The sequence below is a fragment of the Chanodichthys erythropterus genome, chromosome 17 (assembly GCF_024489055.1).
Source record: "Chanodichthys erythropterus isolate Z2021 chromosome 17, ASM2448905v1, whole genome shotgun sequence".
Taxonomy (NCBI): Eukaryota; Metazoa; Chordata; class Actinopteri; order Cypriniformes; family Xenocyprididae; genus Chanodichthys; species Chanodichthys erythropterus.
Genome location: NC_090237.1, coordinates 25,776,684 through 25,793,430, shown reverse-complemented (window position 1 = coordinate 25,793,430; position 16,747 = coordinate 25,776,684). Strand labels below are relative to the sequence as shown.

The 16,747-nt window shown below is 36.6% G+C and overlaps 2 protein-coding genes across 3 annotated transcripts; one reads left to right on the top strand and one right to left on the bottom strand.

The window, feature by feature from the left end:
- Positions 1-2,696: 2,696 nt before the first annotated feature.
- Positions 2,697-6,831, bottom strand: tspan13a (tetraspanin 13a). 2 transcript variants are annotated; one of them, XM_067365483.1, is made up of 7 exons: positions 6,508-6,831; positions 6,128-6,295; positions 5,869-5,949; positions 5,656-5,769; positions 5,134-5,244; positions 4,860-4,968; positions 2,697-3,735 (listed from the first exon to the last, which is right to left on the bottom strand). In XM_067365483.1, exons 1-6 carry the CDS (start codon positions 6,568-6,570, stop codon positions 4,894-4,896), a joined length of 612 nt encoding a protein of 203 aa, XP_067221584.1. In that variant the 5' UTR covers positions 6,571-6,831; the 3' UTR covers positions 2,697-3,735; positions 4,860-4,893. The 2 variants fall into 2 exon arrangements, with proteins under 2 accessions (XP_067221584.1, XP_067221582.1); XM_067365481.1 differs by lacking the exon at positions 2,697-3,735 and having other exon boundaries at positions 3,899-4,968; positions 6,508-6,830.
- Positions 6,832-7,525: 694 nt separating this feature from the next.
- ankmy2a (ankyrin repeat and MYND domain containing 2a) lies at positions 7,526-16,747 on the top strand. The gene is made up of 11 exons (XM_067365702.1): positions 7,526-7,684; positions 8,114-8,178; positions 9,440-9,578; positions 9,703-9,801; positions 10,805-10,965; positions 11,274-11,339; positions 11,987-12,135; positions 13,442-13,577; positions 13,714-13,842; positions 13,943-14,072; positions 15,340-16,747. Exons 1-11 carry the CDS (start codon positions 7,618-7,620, stop codon positions 15,474-15,476), a joined length of 1,278 nt encoding a protein of 425 aa, XP_067221803.1. The 5' UTR covers positions 7,526-7,617; the 3' UTR covers positions 15,477-16,747.

The following is a 16,747-nucleotide window of genomic DNA, read 5'->3' as shown; positions in this document are numbered from 1 at the left end:
CCTGATCAAAAGATGGCTGTAAAAAATAAATCTGTACTGTTTATCCTTTTTTATATATATATATTTTATTAAAAAAATAGCAAAAATCTATTGTGATTGCCAGCCTCTACTTTTCTGCCACACACTGAAGCGTGTGAGTGTATTTCTGATGAATTCAATCGGAGATATATTAATAATCACCCTGATGCTCCTAAGCTTTATAATGGCAGTACACGGAAACCACCTGTTTGAAACTAAAAAGTGTATCCATCCATCCATCAGAAATGTACTCTGGGAGGTTAATGAAGTCCTTCTGACATGAAGCGATGCATTTGTGTAAGAAAAATATCCATATTTAACTTGTTATAAAGTAAAATATATAGACTCCGTTAGGCTGCCTTCCATTCACCTTGGGAAAAAAGTGTAACTCCTCTCACAGTTCAGAACGCTTCTTATATTACTTTTCATCAGAAAGAAGAAAGTCATATACACCTAGGATGGTTTGAGGGAGAGTAAAGCTTGGGGTAATTTTCATTTTAAAAGTGAACTAATCATTTAATTATTTGTTCCACACCCGTAAGACCTTAGTTCATCTTCGGAACATAAATGAAGATATTTTTAATGAAATCCGAGAGGTGTATGACTCCTCCAGCAATTTAACCACCACTTTCAAGGCCCAGAAAGGTATTAAAGACATCGTTAAAATAGTCCATGTGACTACAGTGGTTCAATATTAATGTTATGAAGTGACAAGAATAAATTTTTGTGCCCAAAAAAAATGACATTATATAACAATATCCTCTCCTCTGTGTCATTCTTCTATGCTGTTTACGTTCAGCTCTTCCAGTAGTTCAATAAAGTTGTTATTTTTGTTTTGTTAACACTCACTGATCGATTCAATGTATTTGATAGTTAAAATGACTACAAACCACTGTCAGATGAATATTTTGATAATATTTCATTATGATATTTTATATTTGTTAAGGAATTGTTGGTCATGGGTAAAAATGTAATCTGTCTGCTAACACGGGAATGTGTTTAGAAATGTTAAAATCATCTTGATTTCTCTAAAAAAGATTAAGTTATATTTCATAGTCCAATTTAATAAACACAGATGGAGATCTTTATAATATATATGTATATATATTATAAAGATAATTATAAGTGATGGCAAGTTAAAAAGCACATTTTGATTAAAAAGAGTTGGGAGGTTGTATCAAAGCATAGCTCAGTAGCTTAGTACATGTAAGATACATAAATGTAGTTTAATTTGTCCGAGTATAAGTTTTTTTTTTTTCAAAATTGTATCTTGTTTTGTCCCACTTCTCAAGAACCAGTGAGTGGATGATTTTATGCAACTGGCCTGTTTTCTTGTTTATTCATGTGACGTAAAGCCTAATGCTGGAGGTCGCAGAGTCATCAGCTGCATGTGAAATCGCATAGTAGGTGAAAAACAGTATGCGACAAGATAGTTTGTCTGAATTGACAGCACTCATAAAAGAGCAGGCACAACGTACCCGGATGACCAACTACTTCCAGCGTGATGTTTATGACACTTTACTAATTTTTTTAACATTTAAATGCCAGTAAAGTGACATAACTGACGCTGGTATGTCACATGATAATGACATCATAAGTGGAAAATGTTGGTCAAAAACTTTTTAGCGTAACTTCCACAGAATGAAACACACAGGATTGTGGGATATCAAAGGCAGTGAAGGATCCATCTGTGCTGCCTTCAAAAATTGATCAGATGAAGGTATCTCTGGAGATAGGAAGTGGAGCTAACATTGGATTCGGATGAGCCTTGATGCCTTCCTCCTACCTTGGAATGTATCTGAGAAGTTAGCTTGGCCACTAAGCATATTTTGCTGGTAATTTTCCACCAGACAACAGGTGTCTGTGAACTGAATATGATCACATGAAGGCTTCTTGCCTCTGGGGAGTGTTGAGTGTTTTCGATAAAATTGTTTATTTTTGCCAGTGGGAAAAGGGTTGACCATCATTTGGCAGAATTACACCATGAGAGATAAAGTCAAAAGATGTAGAGTAGTTGGCAGTCGACCACTAGACTGGGTAAACCCAGCCTGATCTGCCGGCGATTTGATTTCGCCCGGCAACTCAGTCTGGAAACCCGTACATTCATTTCTACTGCTTCTGTTAAACTTTTGCGGGAACCAATCACAGACTGGCTTATCCACCTTGCTCGCTATTGGTGGGGTATAACACGATGACGATAGAGAAGCACGACCGTCAATCCAATTCCTTTTAACCTCTCGACGATGCTGAATGACTTCTTAAGTTTAGCAAGCAAATTGCTCGAGTGGGTGTAAATACCACTCACTTTCATGTTTTTTTTTTTTTTTTTTTGCACAACCTGCAAAAAAACCTTGATGTCATTGCTGCTTCTGCAAACCGCTGATCAATGCTACAAACCAATACAAACTAAACCTGTCTGGAGTTTTCGCGTCGCTCTGCAAAGTACGTCACCTGGATTTCTCTTACATGTCAAATACACACAAAGTTCACAAACACAGTCGGTTATTTCTGTGAATGTAAACAGCAGAAAGAAATCACATGTGTATATTGGATCTGTGTATTAAAGTGACAGCAACATAATATACAGAACCTACTGCTGTATATGCTGTTAATATGAACCAAACAAAAGAAAAACAGAAAGTCACTCACTGCTCTTGATCAAACAACTTTAGTAGCGTTAATAAGAACACATTTCTTACTTGAATGCTGCTGTTAAATGGTCTGGTGAGGAGATAAACATGGCAGACTGTTTATGGTTTACTCAGGGGAGGAGATAAGCTAAAAGGGCAGATTGTCAAGAATCACGAGCGGGGCTTACACCTACTTCTATCTAAGAGTAAGATTAGAGAGATTGTTTATGATTTATGGAGATTATTATTTGGGATTTCCTCACTACTAAATATTCCACGGTCAACTGTTAGTGGTATCATAACAATGTGGAAGCAATTGGGAACAACAGCAACTCAGCCATGTAAAATCACAGAGCGGGGTCAGCACATGTTCCCACATGGAAAAAACCTATATAAACATATATGTTTCAATATAGGTTTTGCATATATGCAACATTGTCCGTTTTCCTATATTATAGGTACATATATGTGTACATATATGCGTACATATATGTACCGCCAGAGCAGTGCAGACGTGTTCTCTGGAGTGACGAATCACATTTCTCTGTCTGGCAATCCAATGGTGGAGTCTGGGTTTGGTGGTTGCCAGGAAAACGGTACTTGTCCGACTGCATTGTGCCAAGTGTAAAGTTTGGTGGAGGGGGGATTATAGTGTGGGGTTGTTTTTCAGGGGTTGGGCTTGGCCCCTTAGTTCCAGTGAAAGGAACTCTTAATGCTTCAGCATACCAAGACATTTTGGACAATTTCATGCTCCCAACTTTGTGGGAACAGTTTGGGGATGGCCTCTTCCTGTTCCACATGACTGAGCACCAGTGCACAAAGCAAGGACCATAAAGACATGGATGAGGGAGTTTGATGTGGAGGAACTTGACTGGCCTGTCCTCAACCCGAGAGAACACCTTTGGGATGAATTAGAGCGGTGACTGTGAGCCAGACCTTCTCGCCAACATCACTGCCTGACCTCACAAATGTGCTTCAAGAAGAATGGTCAAAAATTCCCATAAACACACTCCTAATCCTTGTAATCCTTCCCAGAAGAGTTGAAGCTGTTATAGCTGCTGAGGGTGGGCCAACTCCATATTAAACCCTACAGATTAAGAATGGGATGTCATTAAAGTTCATGTGCACATAAAGGCAGGCATCCCAAAACTTTTGGCAATATAGTGTATGTATTTTAAAGCTCTGCATTCATACATTAGAAATAGATTTAATTAATTTATTGTAGATGAATATAGACATTACAAATATAAATAACCTAATTTAAAATGTTGTTAGGCATTGTTAAGATCTTTATTTATGCAACAAATGTGTAGTAGATTATAAACCATACATTTAAAACAAGAAGTTGGTGCATACATGTTGCTTGTTTTCCATTTCCAATAAATTCTATGCATTTTACATGCTTAAAAATTACCCCAAGAAAATGTTAAAATTGAAGTGCATAGTATTAGACAAAATCTCTCTAGACACACAAATAAAATACAAAAATCATAATCTTTCAGTTAAATAAAAATACAAAGAATTTAATCACGTTAAATATTCACAGGCAGGGTGGTTTAATGTGATCTAAATGGCTGTAAATGTGAATGTGTATGGCATTTTATCCCTGCAGCCAGCAGAGGGCAGCACTAGCACATCTCAATGAATACATCTGTGCTAAACCGGCTGGACAACCTCTGGGAGTGACACACCATTGGCTAATATGTGGAATACAAACAGATGATATAGAAGTTCCTGGTCATATCCTGATCAGAATTATGTGGAAATCGTTTGGGTGTAGTTTGAGTGTACAAACTGAGCGTCTAAAGGGAAAATGAGCTTAATGCAATGACATTATCGTTTGATTTATAAAGCAGGAAATCTTTGTACTTATAAAGTTTCCTAGTTTGATTCATAATCTGAAATGAAAGATGTATTTTCATGTCTTTAAATTTTCATTCCAGTCCAACTCTTTATCTTTGTAAGAGTTGTTCAATTGGGAACAAAGTTCAAGCCCAGTTGCATAATCAGTGATAATAACTATCAATGAAGATGGAAAATCATAATGGCTGTTCAACAAATAAATATTTTAAAAGTTAACAGAACATTTAATTTTTGTTATTATGTCCCAAAAATAAAGTAATTGGGTTTGTTATCAAGAAAAACAACACAGCATAAACTAAAAAAGTTGTAAAGATTCATAAAAGACAAAACGTTCATTCTAGAACTGACATTCAAAGTCTTGAATATGTGTGTCCGATCAGCTCTATATGAAAGCACCAGGATTTTGCCGATGATATTTCAGGTTCCTGTATCTATATGCTAGCCAGACGCCCAGAATCTGAAACCATAAAAAAAAAAAAAAACATAAAATTAACATAAAAATAATGTATTATTAATTTCTCTTAAATAGACTGACTAAGCTGCATGTTAATAGCTTCATTCAATATTTTCATGTTTCATCGTCCATGTTTTCAGAACCAAAGGACGTGCAGTTTTTGCTCACCTCTGTAAAACTGAAAAACAGGCTGATTCCTCCAGCAAAACGCAGAGCGTCGTCAGCATACGTCTGGATTATATCTGAACATGGTTTACATGTTTTATCACTGAAACAGGCCTAAAGTCACAGAGAAGACAGAAATATAGCAGAGAATAATCTTTACAACCACAATAAAAACTGTATATTAGTTAAGTGCATATAAAAAATATGATCTCATACTCAGGTGATCTTCACATCAGACTGTTTGTTCAAGCAGTTAAAGAGTCGGTCAGTTATCATTGTACACTGTACATTACATTTAGTAACTTTTCAACAAAAATGGAAGCTTTATAATACATTAACCTTATATCTTGATGTATAAAAATACAACAGTACTTTTTAAAACTACATATTCACAGACTATTTTGTTCAGGAAGTCTAAAGGGTCTTTCTAGAATCATGCTGTTTTTCACATCACGTTCAACTCGACTTCGAAATCAGAAGACACTTCATAAATCTTGGATAGAAAAGCAGAATAATAGTTCTTACAGCGTCACATGGTTCACTGTAGTTAACTTGAAGGAAGTCACAGCAATCCAATGATATTTCCAAATCCTTCTGCATTGATTCTGATTTATTCCATCCTATCTCCAGGAGAAGGTTCTGCGGGAGGACAAAACGTTTTTTTGAAACCAACAACTTGCTTGAGGAATGAGGAAACCAGTATCACCATGTCAAAGATTTAATGCAGACTATAATTACCTGTCGTTCTTTACTAATAGCTAAGCAGGCACATGATACTGAAAACTGCACAACGAATACCAGAAAGAGAATGAGCATGTACTAAAGAGACCAGTTAAGGCTGTTTCTCCATCATTTAAAAAGCTGCTCTTTACAAAGGAAATCATTACAAACAGGTAAGCCAGCAAAACTGGTGAATGTGAGTTTAGGGCCTAAACTACAACACAATCTGAGACCGATGTGTTGAACAGATATGAGAGTCTCTTAGTTGGAAGGATACAAAGAACAAGAGGACTTGATGATGCTTCACAGCCCCACACAGTCCCACAATGGCCACGACGAAGAGAAACAATCCAACTGCGATGACAGCAGCCATCACCCTGAAACTAGACACCAGTCCGAACCATTTGCCCCATGCTGCAACACCGATCATTAGAAGACTGACCATCTGAAAACAAAAGAAATGGATGGTTTCATGCTTAGAAAAGGTGGTGCAATACTGAATAATGAATATCAGCATAGAAACATTCACATAAAGATTAATTTTCAATTCAATTTACAGTCAAATGTAATGTACATTGTTATTCCTATTGTCATAGTAAAGAATTAAAGGAATATTGTTAATATGAATAAGAAAAAGCCTTATAGTGCTAGACTTACCACATAAATAAGGTTCAAGATACAGAGAGAAGTTTTTGAGCAAACAAAACCACCACAAGCCATGATGAAATATTTAATGTTACACTCGTGCTGCAAATGTGACTCTCTGCTCCAACTTAAGGCAGGCTGACTGTAGCTAGAGGGTTGTCCAGCATTTGCTCAGGTAGACTCGACAACCCCATTGGTCCGTTTTTTTATGCAAATAAGCAAAGTCCCACTTGCAGTGTTAACTCAAGGTGAAGCAATTATAATGGGAAGTCCAACCCGTTTTAAAGTAGCGGTTCATATTTTTCACGAATCAGATAGCTATATCTGCAAAGAGACGGTACCTTCTATTCAGAGTCAGTTGTCGAACCGACTCAGTCGAAACAGTGAACGAATCGTTCTGTCCGAATCATTTCGTGACAAGTGTCCGATTCAATAATTATGCTTCATTTACGAATCAGACATCACCTGGTGTCGTTGTGTCTAATACATCTCTTTTATATTTTTAAACATACACTATTATAGGCTTGCATTTGTCAAGTATGGTATTATATTTTTATGTAACTTATCTCATATGAACAATTCATTATTTTCAATCACTTTAAAGGGTCACACAGGTGATGGGATTATTATTTTTTCACCTATATCTTCAGTTAATATAATTTTAATTTTAATATAATTTTAATGAGACATATTTATCCTAACAATGTCTCTTATTTTGAAAAATAAAACATATCGATGTACAGAATGAAAGTTCTACTAGACTTCACAGGATCGAAACATCGCCACTCAGACGGGGGGGGGGGCACATTGTTAAACATATACAAATGACCTTTTACTACTCCCATACGTAGTAAAACCACTACAGTTAGTATTTTAAAAATCTAATAGCGTTTTATATTACAATATATAGTATATTTTTAAAAAATATAATAAAAACACAACCGAATGCGACACTTATTACGCCCCCTGATTTTTGTTGCAGTTGGTTGAGTCCGTTTGCAGACCTTAACCCGTCAGTGGCAGTTTGTGGATCAATCACAGTAGATCAGAGCGCTCATATCAGTTACGGTAAACTTATATATATTGCTTATTAAAACCAAAAGCGTCGCTTTGACTATAATAATGTCTACACCAAAGAAAGGAGACCTGACTGACACAGAGAAAGAGCTGCTTCAGGTTATTGCTGCAGGTAATGATAGCATGACGCTAACAAGCTAACTGCAGATTAACACAATTAACAGTTCGGAAAATTAAATCTTTTTTTTTTTTTTTTTTTTTTTAATCTGCAAGCTATTGTTGCATACGCGATGCTTTCTCTCTGTGCTTTTAAATTACTCCTTTATGCGTTGCATTTTAAAAGCTTGCATTATGTTCAGTCAACGTTAAACTGTATACGATAAATACTTAAAATACTGTAAGTTACCAATAAAGTCATTCGAAATTATTCAAACATAGTTATTATATGTTTTAGACTTGTGTTTTTCCAATAAAAATATATTTGCCGGTAAAGATATCGTGATGACCACTGAGCATTACACTTGCAGTGCGGCTCTAATGTATAATTGTTGAAATATAAATAGTGATAAATGTAAAAGGCACTGTGGTTGATCATTTGTAGGTAATGTGCAAGAAGCCTCCAGACTGCTTGGATCCAAAGATGTCAGGGTCAACTGTCTGGATGAGGTAAGGAAATCAAGTGTTATGCATTATACTAACAGAGTTTAATTCCCCTCTATGTCAGTGGTAGTTTTTTTGTCAATACTTTGAACAGTACTTATGACTGTGTAGAGTGACCTGTCCAAATCAGATGTTACTGACACGTGCGGGCTTTCAAAGAAGCTGCCTGGAAATTATGTTGATTGGCCTGTCTTTCATTATGCGTCCTCCTTTTGGAGCTGAAAACAAACAAAGGAATAAAAAGAATTATGAACCAGTTACTTGTTGGGTAGTGATTGCACTGAATAAAGTTTTTTCCACCTTCAGCATTTTAAGCAACAATTACACTTGCATATTTTATATGTATATATGTTTATAGGTTATAGGGTTAGTTCACCCAAAAATTAAAATTCTGTCATTAATTACTCACGCTCATGCCGTTCTACACCCGTAAGACCTTCGTTCATCTTCTGAACACAAATTAAGATATTTTTGTTGAAATACAATGGCTCAGTGAGGTCTGCATAGCAAGCAATGACATTTCCTTTCTCAAGATCCATTAATGTACTAAAAACATATTTAAATCGGTTCATGTGAGTACAGTGGTTCGATATTAATATTATAAAGCGACGAGAATATTTTTGGTGCACCAAAACAAAACAAAATAATGACTTATATAGTGATGGCCGATTTCAAAACACTGCTTCAGGAAGATTCGGAGCACAAATGAATCAGCGTGTCGAAATCAACGGTTCGGAGCGCCAAAGTCACGTGATTTCAGTTGTTGGCAGTTTGACACGCGATCCGAATCATGATTCGACACGCTGATTCATTACGCTCCGATGCTTCCTGAAGCAGTATTTTGAAATCGCCCATCACTATATAAGTCGTTATTTTGTTTTTTTTGGCGCACCAAAAATATTCTCGTCACTTTATAATATTAATATTGAACCACTGTACTCACATGAACCGATTTAAATATGTTTTTAGTACATTAATGGATCTTGAGAGATGAAATGTCATTGCTCCTTATGGAGGCCTTACTGAGCCATCGGATTTCAACAAAAATATCTTAATTTGTGTTCCGAAGATGAACGAAGGTCTTACGGGTGTGAAACAGCATGAGGGTGAGTAATAAATGACAGAATTTTCATTTTTGGGTGAACTAACCCTTTAAATTTTTGAGTGCTTTTGGGAGTTATCAGGGTCTCTACACACCATAATCTAATGTAAGTGAAAATGCTATATGTGATTAATGCTATTTTGATTGTTTGCATTTCTGCTTCAGTATGGCATGACCCCTCTCATGCACGCTGCATATAAGGGCAAAGCAGACATGTGCAAACTGTTGCTGCAGCACGGAGCAGACGTCAACTGCAACGAACATGAACATGGATACACCGCACTCATGTTTGCAGGACTCTCAGGTCTGAATCACGGTGATTTTGGTGCTAGAATTGTTCATTTGTCCTGAATGTATCCTGAAATATATATTTCATGCCAGTGATACAGTATGACTATACAGTAAGTCGTATCCATTCTATTGAACAGGAAAGACAGATATCACCTGGATGATGTTGGATGCTGGAGCCGAGACGGATGCAGTGAACTCAGTCGGCAGAACAGCAGCACAAATGGCTGCTTTTGTAGGTAGGCCAAAGATATGGGGAAAATGGTGTGCTTTACCGGTCAAATCAGTATGATTATATAACTGCTGCTCAAGAAACACTTATTATTATTATTAATGTTAAAAACATTTGTGCTACTTGATATCTTTTTGTTGAATAAAAATATTAATTAAAGGGTTAGTTCACCTAAAAATGAAAATTGTCATTATTCACCATCATGTCGTTCCAAACCCGTAAGACATTCATCGTTCATTTTCAGAACACAAATTAAGATATTTTTGATGAAATCCGAGTTTTTTTTAAATCTCCCATAGAAAGCAATGAAATTACCACATTCAAGGTCCAGAAAGGTAGTAAAAGCATCATTAAAATAGTCCATGTGACTACAGCGCTTCAATCTTAATGATATAAAGTGACAAGAATACGTTTTGTGCGCCAAAACAGAATAAAAATAACGACTTTATTCAACTACTTTTCCTCTTCCCTGTCAGTCTCCTACGCTGTTGATGCAGTGAACGCAGTGCAGAGCTTCCGTGTTTTACATCAGAATGCCGGCTCCTGCGTCCGCATCACACGGATACGTCGTGCTGCTCACGTGAACAGCGTCGGCCAATACCGAGCTGGCGTTCGGAAAAATGGTTGAATAAAGTCATAATTTTTGTTTTGTTATTGCGCGCAAAGTATTCTCGTCGCTTCATAACATTAAGTTTGAACCCCTGTAGTCACGTTGACTATTTTAATGATGTCTTTCATACCTTTAATAACCTTTAATAACTTCGTTGCTTTCTATGGGAGATAAAAATCCTCTTGGATTTTATCAAAAATATCTTAATTCGTGTTCTGAAGATGAACGAAGGTCTTACGGGGTTGGAACGACATGAGGGTGAGTAATTAATGACAGAAATTAAATTTTTGGGTGAACTAGCCCAAAGTTTTTGAATGGTAATTTATGCCAGATTCTTAGAGGAAGTGAGTTCTTTTTTTGCTTCAAACAAGTGAAGATTGAATGTTGACATCTTTTTCAGGGCAGCACGACTGTGTAACAGTTATCAATAACTTCTTCTCTCGAGCGAGGTTGGATTACTACACAAAACCACAGGGGCTGGAAAAGGCACCAAAACTCCCTCCTAAACTCGCTGGACCACTACACAAAATTATCATGAGTACCAACCTCAACCCTGTGAAGGTACTTTTTTTGTCTGATCCATATTCTTTAGGACAGCACCCTGGGAAAGGCCCAACTTATGGGCCTTTGCCAGTCTTGTTCCCCTCTCTCCTGTTGTTTTTTTTTTTTTTGTCCATCTCTATACTGTCCTATCAAAATAAAGGCGGAAAACCCCAAGCATTTTTAAGCTAACGTGCTACAAAATATGGTCATTTATAATACTGACAAAAAGCAGTCTCAAATTTGCAAAATGATCAAACCACTGACTATGGCCAAAACATAATTCATCTTGTTACGACTGGATGTTGTTGTGATCTGTATTGCTGCAGATAGTGATGGTGGTGAAAGAAAACCCTCTGCTGATGGATGTGGAAGCACTTGAGAAGTGTCGCAAGGTCAGTTGCATGTTATGCTCAGAGTTAAGTGGAGCGTCATTACAATAAACTTGATTGAGTTGAAACATGACCCAACTTCAGCACCATCTTAATAACTCATTAGGGCTTTTCACACTGCACTTAACTCCTGGTTATTGTCATTCTAAGCCCCGATTTTAACACCGGGACGTTTCACACTTGTAATTTAGAAGCAGGGTTAGCATTGATTTTCTCCCCCTGTGTTACAAAACCCTGTTCTGGAGCAGGGTTAGTGACTCTTTTGCAGTGCCAAGCGTGTGCAGCTCATATTCACGTGCTTCGGACTGTCACAAAAAAAACACTGTGCATTGTATATAAAGAGTCTTTTGAGCATTTCAGAGGGAAATGGCAGAAAAGAGACCATTTCATTCTTATCTTTATAGTTGATATTACAGTCGGCAATGTGTAATGTGAGGATATGCAATGCTAGAGCAGGTCATGTGTAGTTTTCGTTCAATCAATCACACTGACACCGCAAATATGTAAACAAGAACGTTAACCCAGGGTTTAGGAATGTACAGTGTGAAACAGCAGCTTTTGAATACCCAGGATTAATTGTTAACGCTGAGTAAACTATGAGCAGTGTGAAACATGAAGCAAGATCTGAAAAGCTCTCTTGTGTCTTCCAGGTTCTGGAGCTGATCTGTGAGAAGTGCATCAAACAGCAGGATATGAATGAAGTGTTGGCCATGAAGATGCACTACCTCAGCTGTGTGCTGCAGAAATGTGGCTCTTTCCTAAAAGATCGACAGGACAAGCTTGATAGCCTCATTAAGAGGTAGAATATTATACACTGGATACTTGAATTCAAAGATTTTTTTATTTTTGAAAGAAATTATTTTATTTAACGAGAATGCATTAAATTGATCAACATGTTACAAAAGATTTCAGATTTTCAAATAAATGCTGTTCTTTTTTCATCAAAGAAACTGGGGGGGAAAATAATTTTCCATAGAAATATGAAGCTGCACTGTTTTCAACACTGATAATCATAAATGTTTCTTGAGCATCAAATCTTCATATTAGAATGATTTCTGAAGGATCATGTGACACTGAAGACTGGAGTAATAATCCTGAAAATTAAGCTTTGCATCACAGGAATAAATATATAATATATTAAAACAGAAAACGGTTATTTTTTATAAACACCTACTGTAATATTTCATAGTATTACTGTTTTACTGTATTTTTGTTCAAATAAATGAAGCTATGTTAAAGGATTAGTTCACTTTCAAATTCAAATTTCCTGATAATTTATCCTTATAGTGGACTTCAATGGAACCCAAATGGTTGAAGGTCAAAATTACAGTTTCAGTGCAGCTTCAAAGGGCTTTAAATGATACCAGACGAGGAATAAGGGTCTTATCTAGTGAATCGATCAGTCATTTTAGAATTTTTTTTTAAAATTATATACGTTTTAACCATAAATGCTCATCTCAAACTAGCTCTCTTACTCTTTTTCTCTATTAGAATTCCAGCAGTGTAGACACTGCTAAGTGTATTACTGCCCTCCACAGGTCAAAGTTTGAACTTACAAATTGTATATGACAATTTAGTTCAAACTTTGACCTGTGGAGGGCAGTAATACACTGTCTACACTGCTGGAATTCAAATAGAGAGGAAGAAGAGAGCTAGTTCAAGATGAGCATTTATGGTTAAAATGTATAAAAATGATTTTATTTTATTTTTTAGAAAATGAGCGATTGTTTCTCTAGATAAGACCCTTATTCTTCGTCTGGTATCATTTAAAGCTCTTAGAAGCTGCACTGAAACTGTAATTTTGACCTTCAACCATTTGGGGTCCATTGAAGTCCACTATAAGGAGAATAATCTTGGAATGTTTTCATCAAAAACCTTAATTTCTTTTCGACTGAAGAAAGAAAGACATGAACATCTTGGATGACACGGGGGTGAGTAAATTATCAGGAAAATTTAATTTGAAAGTGAACTAATCCTTTAAGCATAAGAGACTTCTTAACAGTCTTACCAATCCCAAACATTTGAACGGCAGTGTACATAAAAAAATGACAGTAATTAAAAGGCCCTCTTTTGATCTGTAGAGTAACTCAAAAATCTTTTCTCAGTCTTTTGAAAGGGCGAGACAGTGACGGCTTCCCGGTATTCCAGGAGAAGTTCATCCGGGAGTGCATTAGGAAATTTCCATACTGTGATGCCACATTACTGCAGCAGCTGGTCCGAAGTATCGCTCCAGTGGAAATTGTGAGTTACAGTGACCTCTATTTGCTAATGTAGAAGATAATGGAAGTGAAATAAAATTATGGAAAGATAGCCTCAGCTAGAAAGACTGAACCACATTCCACATATGGAGGCCTCCTCACCAGTCCTTTTCCGACAGGGAAGTGACCCAACCGCTCTGTCGGTGCTCACCCAGGCCATCACGGGGCAGGTGGGCTTCATGGACGCAGACTTTTGCACATCCTGTGGTGAGAAAGGGGCAGAGAAACGATGCTCCATCTGCAAAATGGTAATTATCTGGTTTGATCTTATGATCTTTGTGCTCCGCATTAGAAAAAGTTTTTTCTTGGTTTCCTGAGGTGCTCGTTTAAATCTGTGCATATGTTCAGGTGATCTACTGTGGCCAGGCCTGTCAGAAGCTGCACTGGTTCAGTCATAAGAAGGTCTGTAAGATATTACAGGAGCAGAGAGAGAAACATGAAGCTGATTCAGCATCACGACTACAGAAACAGGCCAAAGGTATCCAAATCAAATTTGTTTTGCTTTATTATGACACTTTGAAAAATATAATGGTGTTATCATGCTTTTGTGGGCATCAAACAAAGGTTCAAACAAACAAAGGGTGAGCTTGCAGTCTGAATTGAATATAATTAGATTAAAAAAAACATATGAGTCATTCTTTTTAGTAATCTTGCTGTAAGGTTTTGATTCACTAAAAAGAGCCAAATCATAAGAGTCATTCATTTAACAAGTCAAGCTGCACTGTTCACGCTATAAGTTTTTGATTCGCTACAAAGAACCGAATCATAAGAGTCATTCGTTTCAGGAATCAAGCTACACTCTTCACGCTGTAAGGTTTTGATTCGCTATGAATCAAGCTACACTGTTCACACTGTAAGGTATTGATTTGCTAGAAAAGAATCCGAATCATAAGAGTCATTCGTTTCAGGAATCAAGCTACACTGTTCACACTGTAAGGTTTTGATTCTCTAAAAAGAACCGAATCATAAGAGTCATGTTTTGATTTGCTAGAAAGAACCGAATCATAAGAGTCATTTGATTCAGGAATCAAGCTACACTGTTCACACTGTAAGGTTTTGATTCGCTAGAAAGAACCGAATCATAAGAGTCATTCATTTCAGGAATCAAGCTACACTGTTCACACTGTAAGGTATTTATTTGCTAGAAAGAACCGAATCATAAGAGTCATTCGATTCAGGAATCAAGCTACACTGTTCACACTGTAAGGTTTTGATTCTCTAAAAAGAACCGAATCATAAGAGTCATGTTTTGATTTGCTAGAAAGAACCGAATCATAAGAGTCATTTGATTCAGGAATCAAGCTACACTGTTCACACTGTAAGGTTTTGATTCGCTAGAAAGAACCGAATCATAAGAGTCATTCATTTCAGGAATGAAGCTACACTGTTCACACTGTAAGGTTTTGATTTGCTAGAAAGAACCGAATCACAAGAGTCATTCGTTTCAGGAATCAAGCGACACTGTTCACGCTGTAAGTTTTGATTCGCTATGAATCAAGCTACACCGTTCACACTGTAAGGTTTTTATTTGCTAAAAAGAAACCGAATCATAAGAGTCATTCGATTCAGGAATCAAGCTACACTGTACGCACTGTAAGGTATTGATTCGGTATAAATCAAGCTACACTATTCACACTGTAAGGTTTTGATTCGCCAGAAAGAACCGAATAATTTTCGTATCATTTCGAATCATCAGTCGTTTCACAAATCAAGCAATGCAAGCTCTTTTCTTTTCTCATCCATAGCTGAGAGTGATCAGGCATTGGAGGAGACGACCGGCACTATGGAGGAGCTCTCCATCAGTCAGAGTGAGACCACCAAATCTTCAGATAACCAAACCGAGGATGTTAACTCAGAGACAGTCTCTGTTACTGCAGACTGAATCACAAAGACTCAGTGTTTCAACCCAGCATCTATCATCATCATCATCATTGAAGACCCATCTAAGACAAAAGAGAGCACATCTGTAACATCAGCCAGAGGTTTCTTCTTGGTTCTTGTACAGGATGCTCATCTGAAGCACATAATGTAGGGCAAAAACCACCAAAAGCTTTGCCACACAAAGGCACATGATGAAAGGTCTAGAAGTGACTTTATTTTATTTAAATTCTTTTTACATTTACGTTGGAAAAATATATGTATTTATGTATGTGAAAATCATGCTGTCATGCATTTAGAGTTCTATGTGTAATGTAGGATTTGCTTTAGGAAAGATATTGTAATATTTCGCAGCCTATGCCTTAAATTTCTTAGTCTGTTATTATGGAAAAGGATAAAATTAATAGTTGGCAACAGCTTGTGTGAGTCTTCATAAAGCTGTAGAATTTATGTAGCAAATATTTTTGGAGACATCTGACATTGAAATACCATAATATTTCACAAAGCAGATAAATCTATTTTCCGTCTTTAAGTGACAAACTATTAGATCACGTGTTTTCCGATGAACATATGTCAAATATCAGATGTCACCTACTAAAACTGTTTAAGAAACATAACTTAGATGCACACATTAGTCTTTACATTGTTTATTGAGATTGAAATGACAATGTAAGAGCTGTTTTTCATTGATTTAAACCACTTGGCCTTGTCGAATGTTTCATCGTGTGAACAAGAGTGACGGCAGGGGTCTGGAAATCATCTAGGTCTGACAGTTAGTATGTCAGACTCGGGTTTGCTCGAGTCATTGATGGAGACGTGTTTGTACCAGTCCAGTTCATAATGAAGAACTGTATGATGGTCTTGGCCACTGAAGAATTTTCTAGACCAGAATGGCTGCTAAAGAAAACATACAAAATCAACTCCTGTGGTACATTTGCTCTAGTTTAAAAAATATTAAATACTCCATCATTGCGACACGAACTCTGTACAGCTCTTCTTTGAGCCATGCTGACCTGTAACAATAAAACAATCTTTTATATTAGATGCATTTCATGAATCTTAAAATGCTGGAATTGATTTTTCTAGTTAGAAAAGAGTTTTACTTTACCTACTACATGCTTTGTGGTTGTGTTGCTCGCTTTCTTCCTCTAGGGGGCGTTATTTAAAAGTGTTTGAAAAAAGTCTCATGTTCACCAATGCTGCATTTATTGGATTAAAAAAAATAATATTGTGAAATATTACAATTTTGGAACTGCTTGCTTTGTGAATATTTAT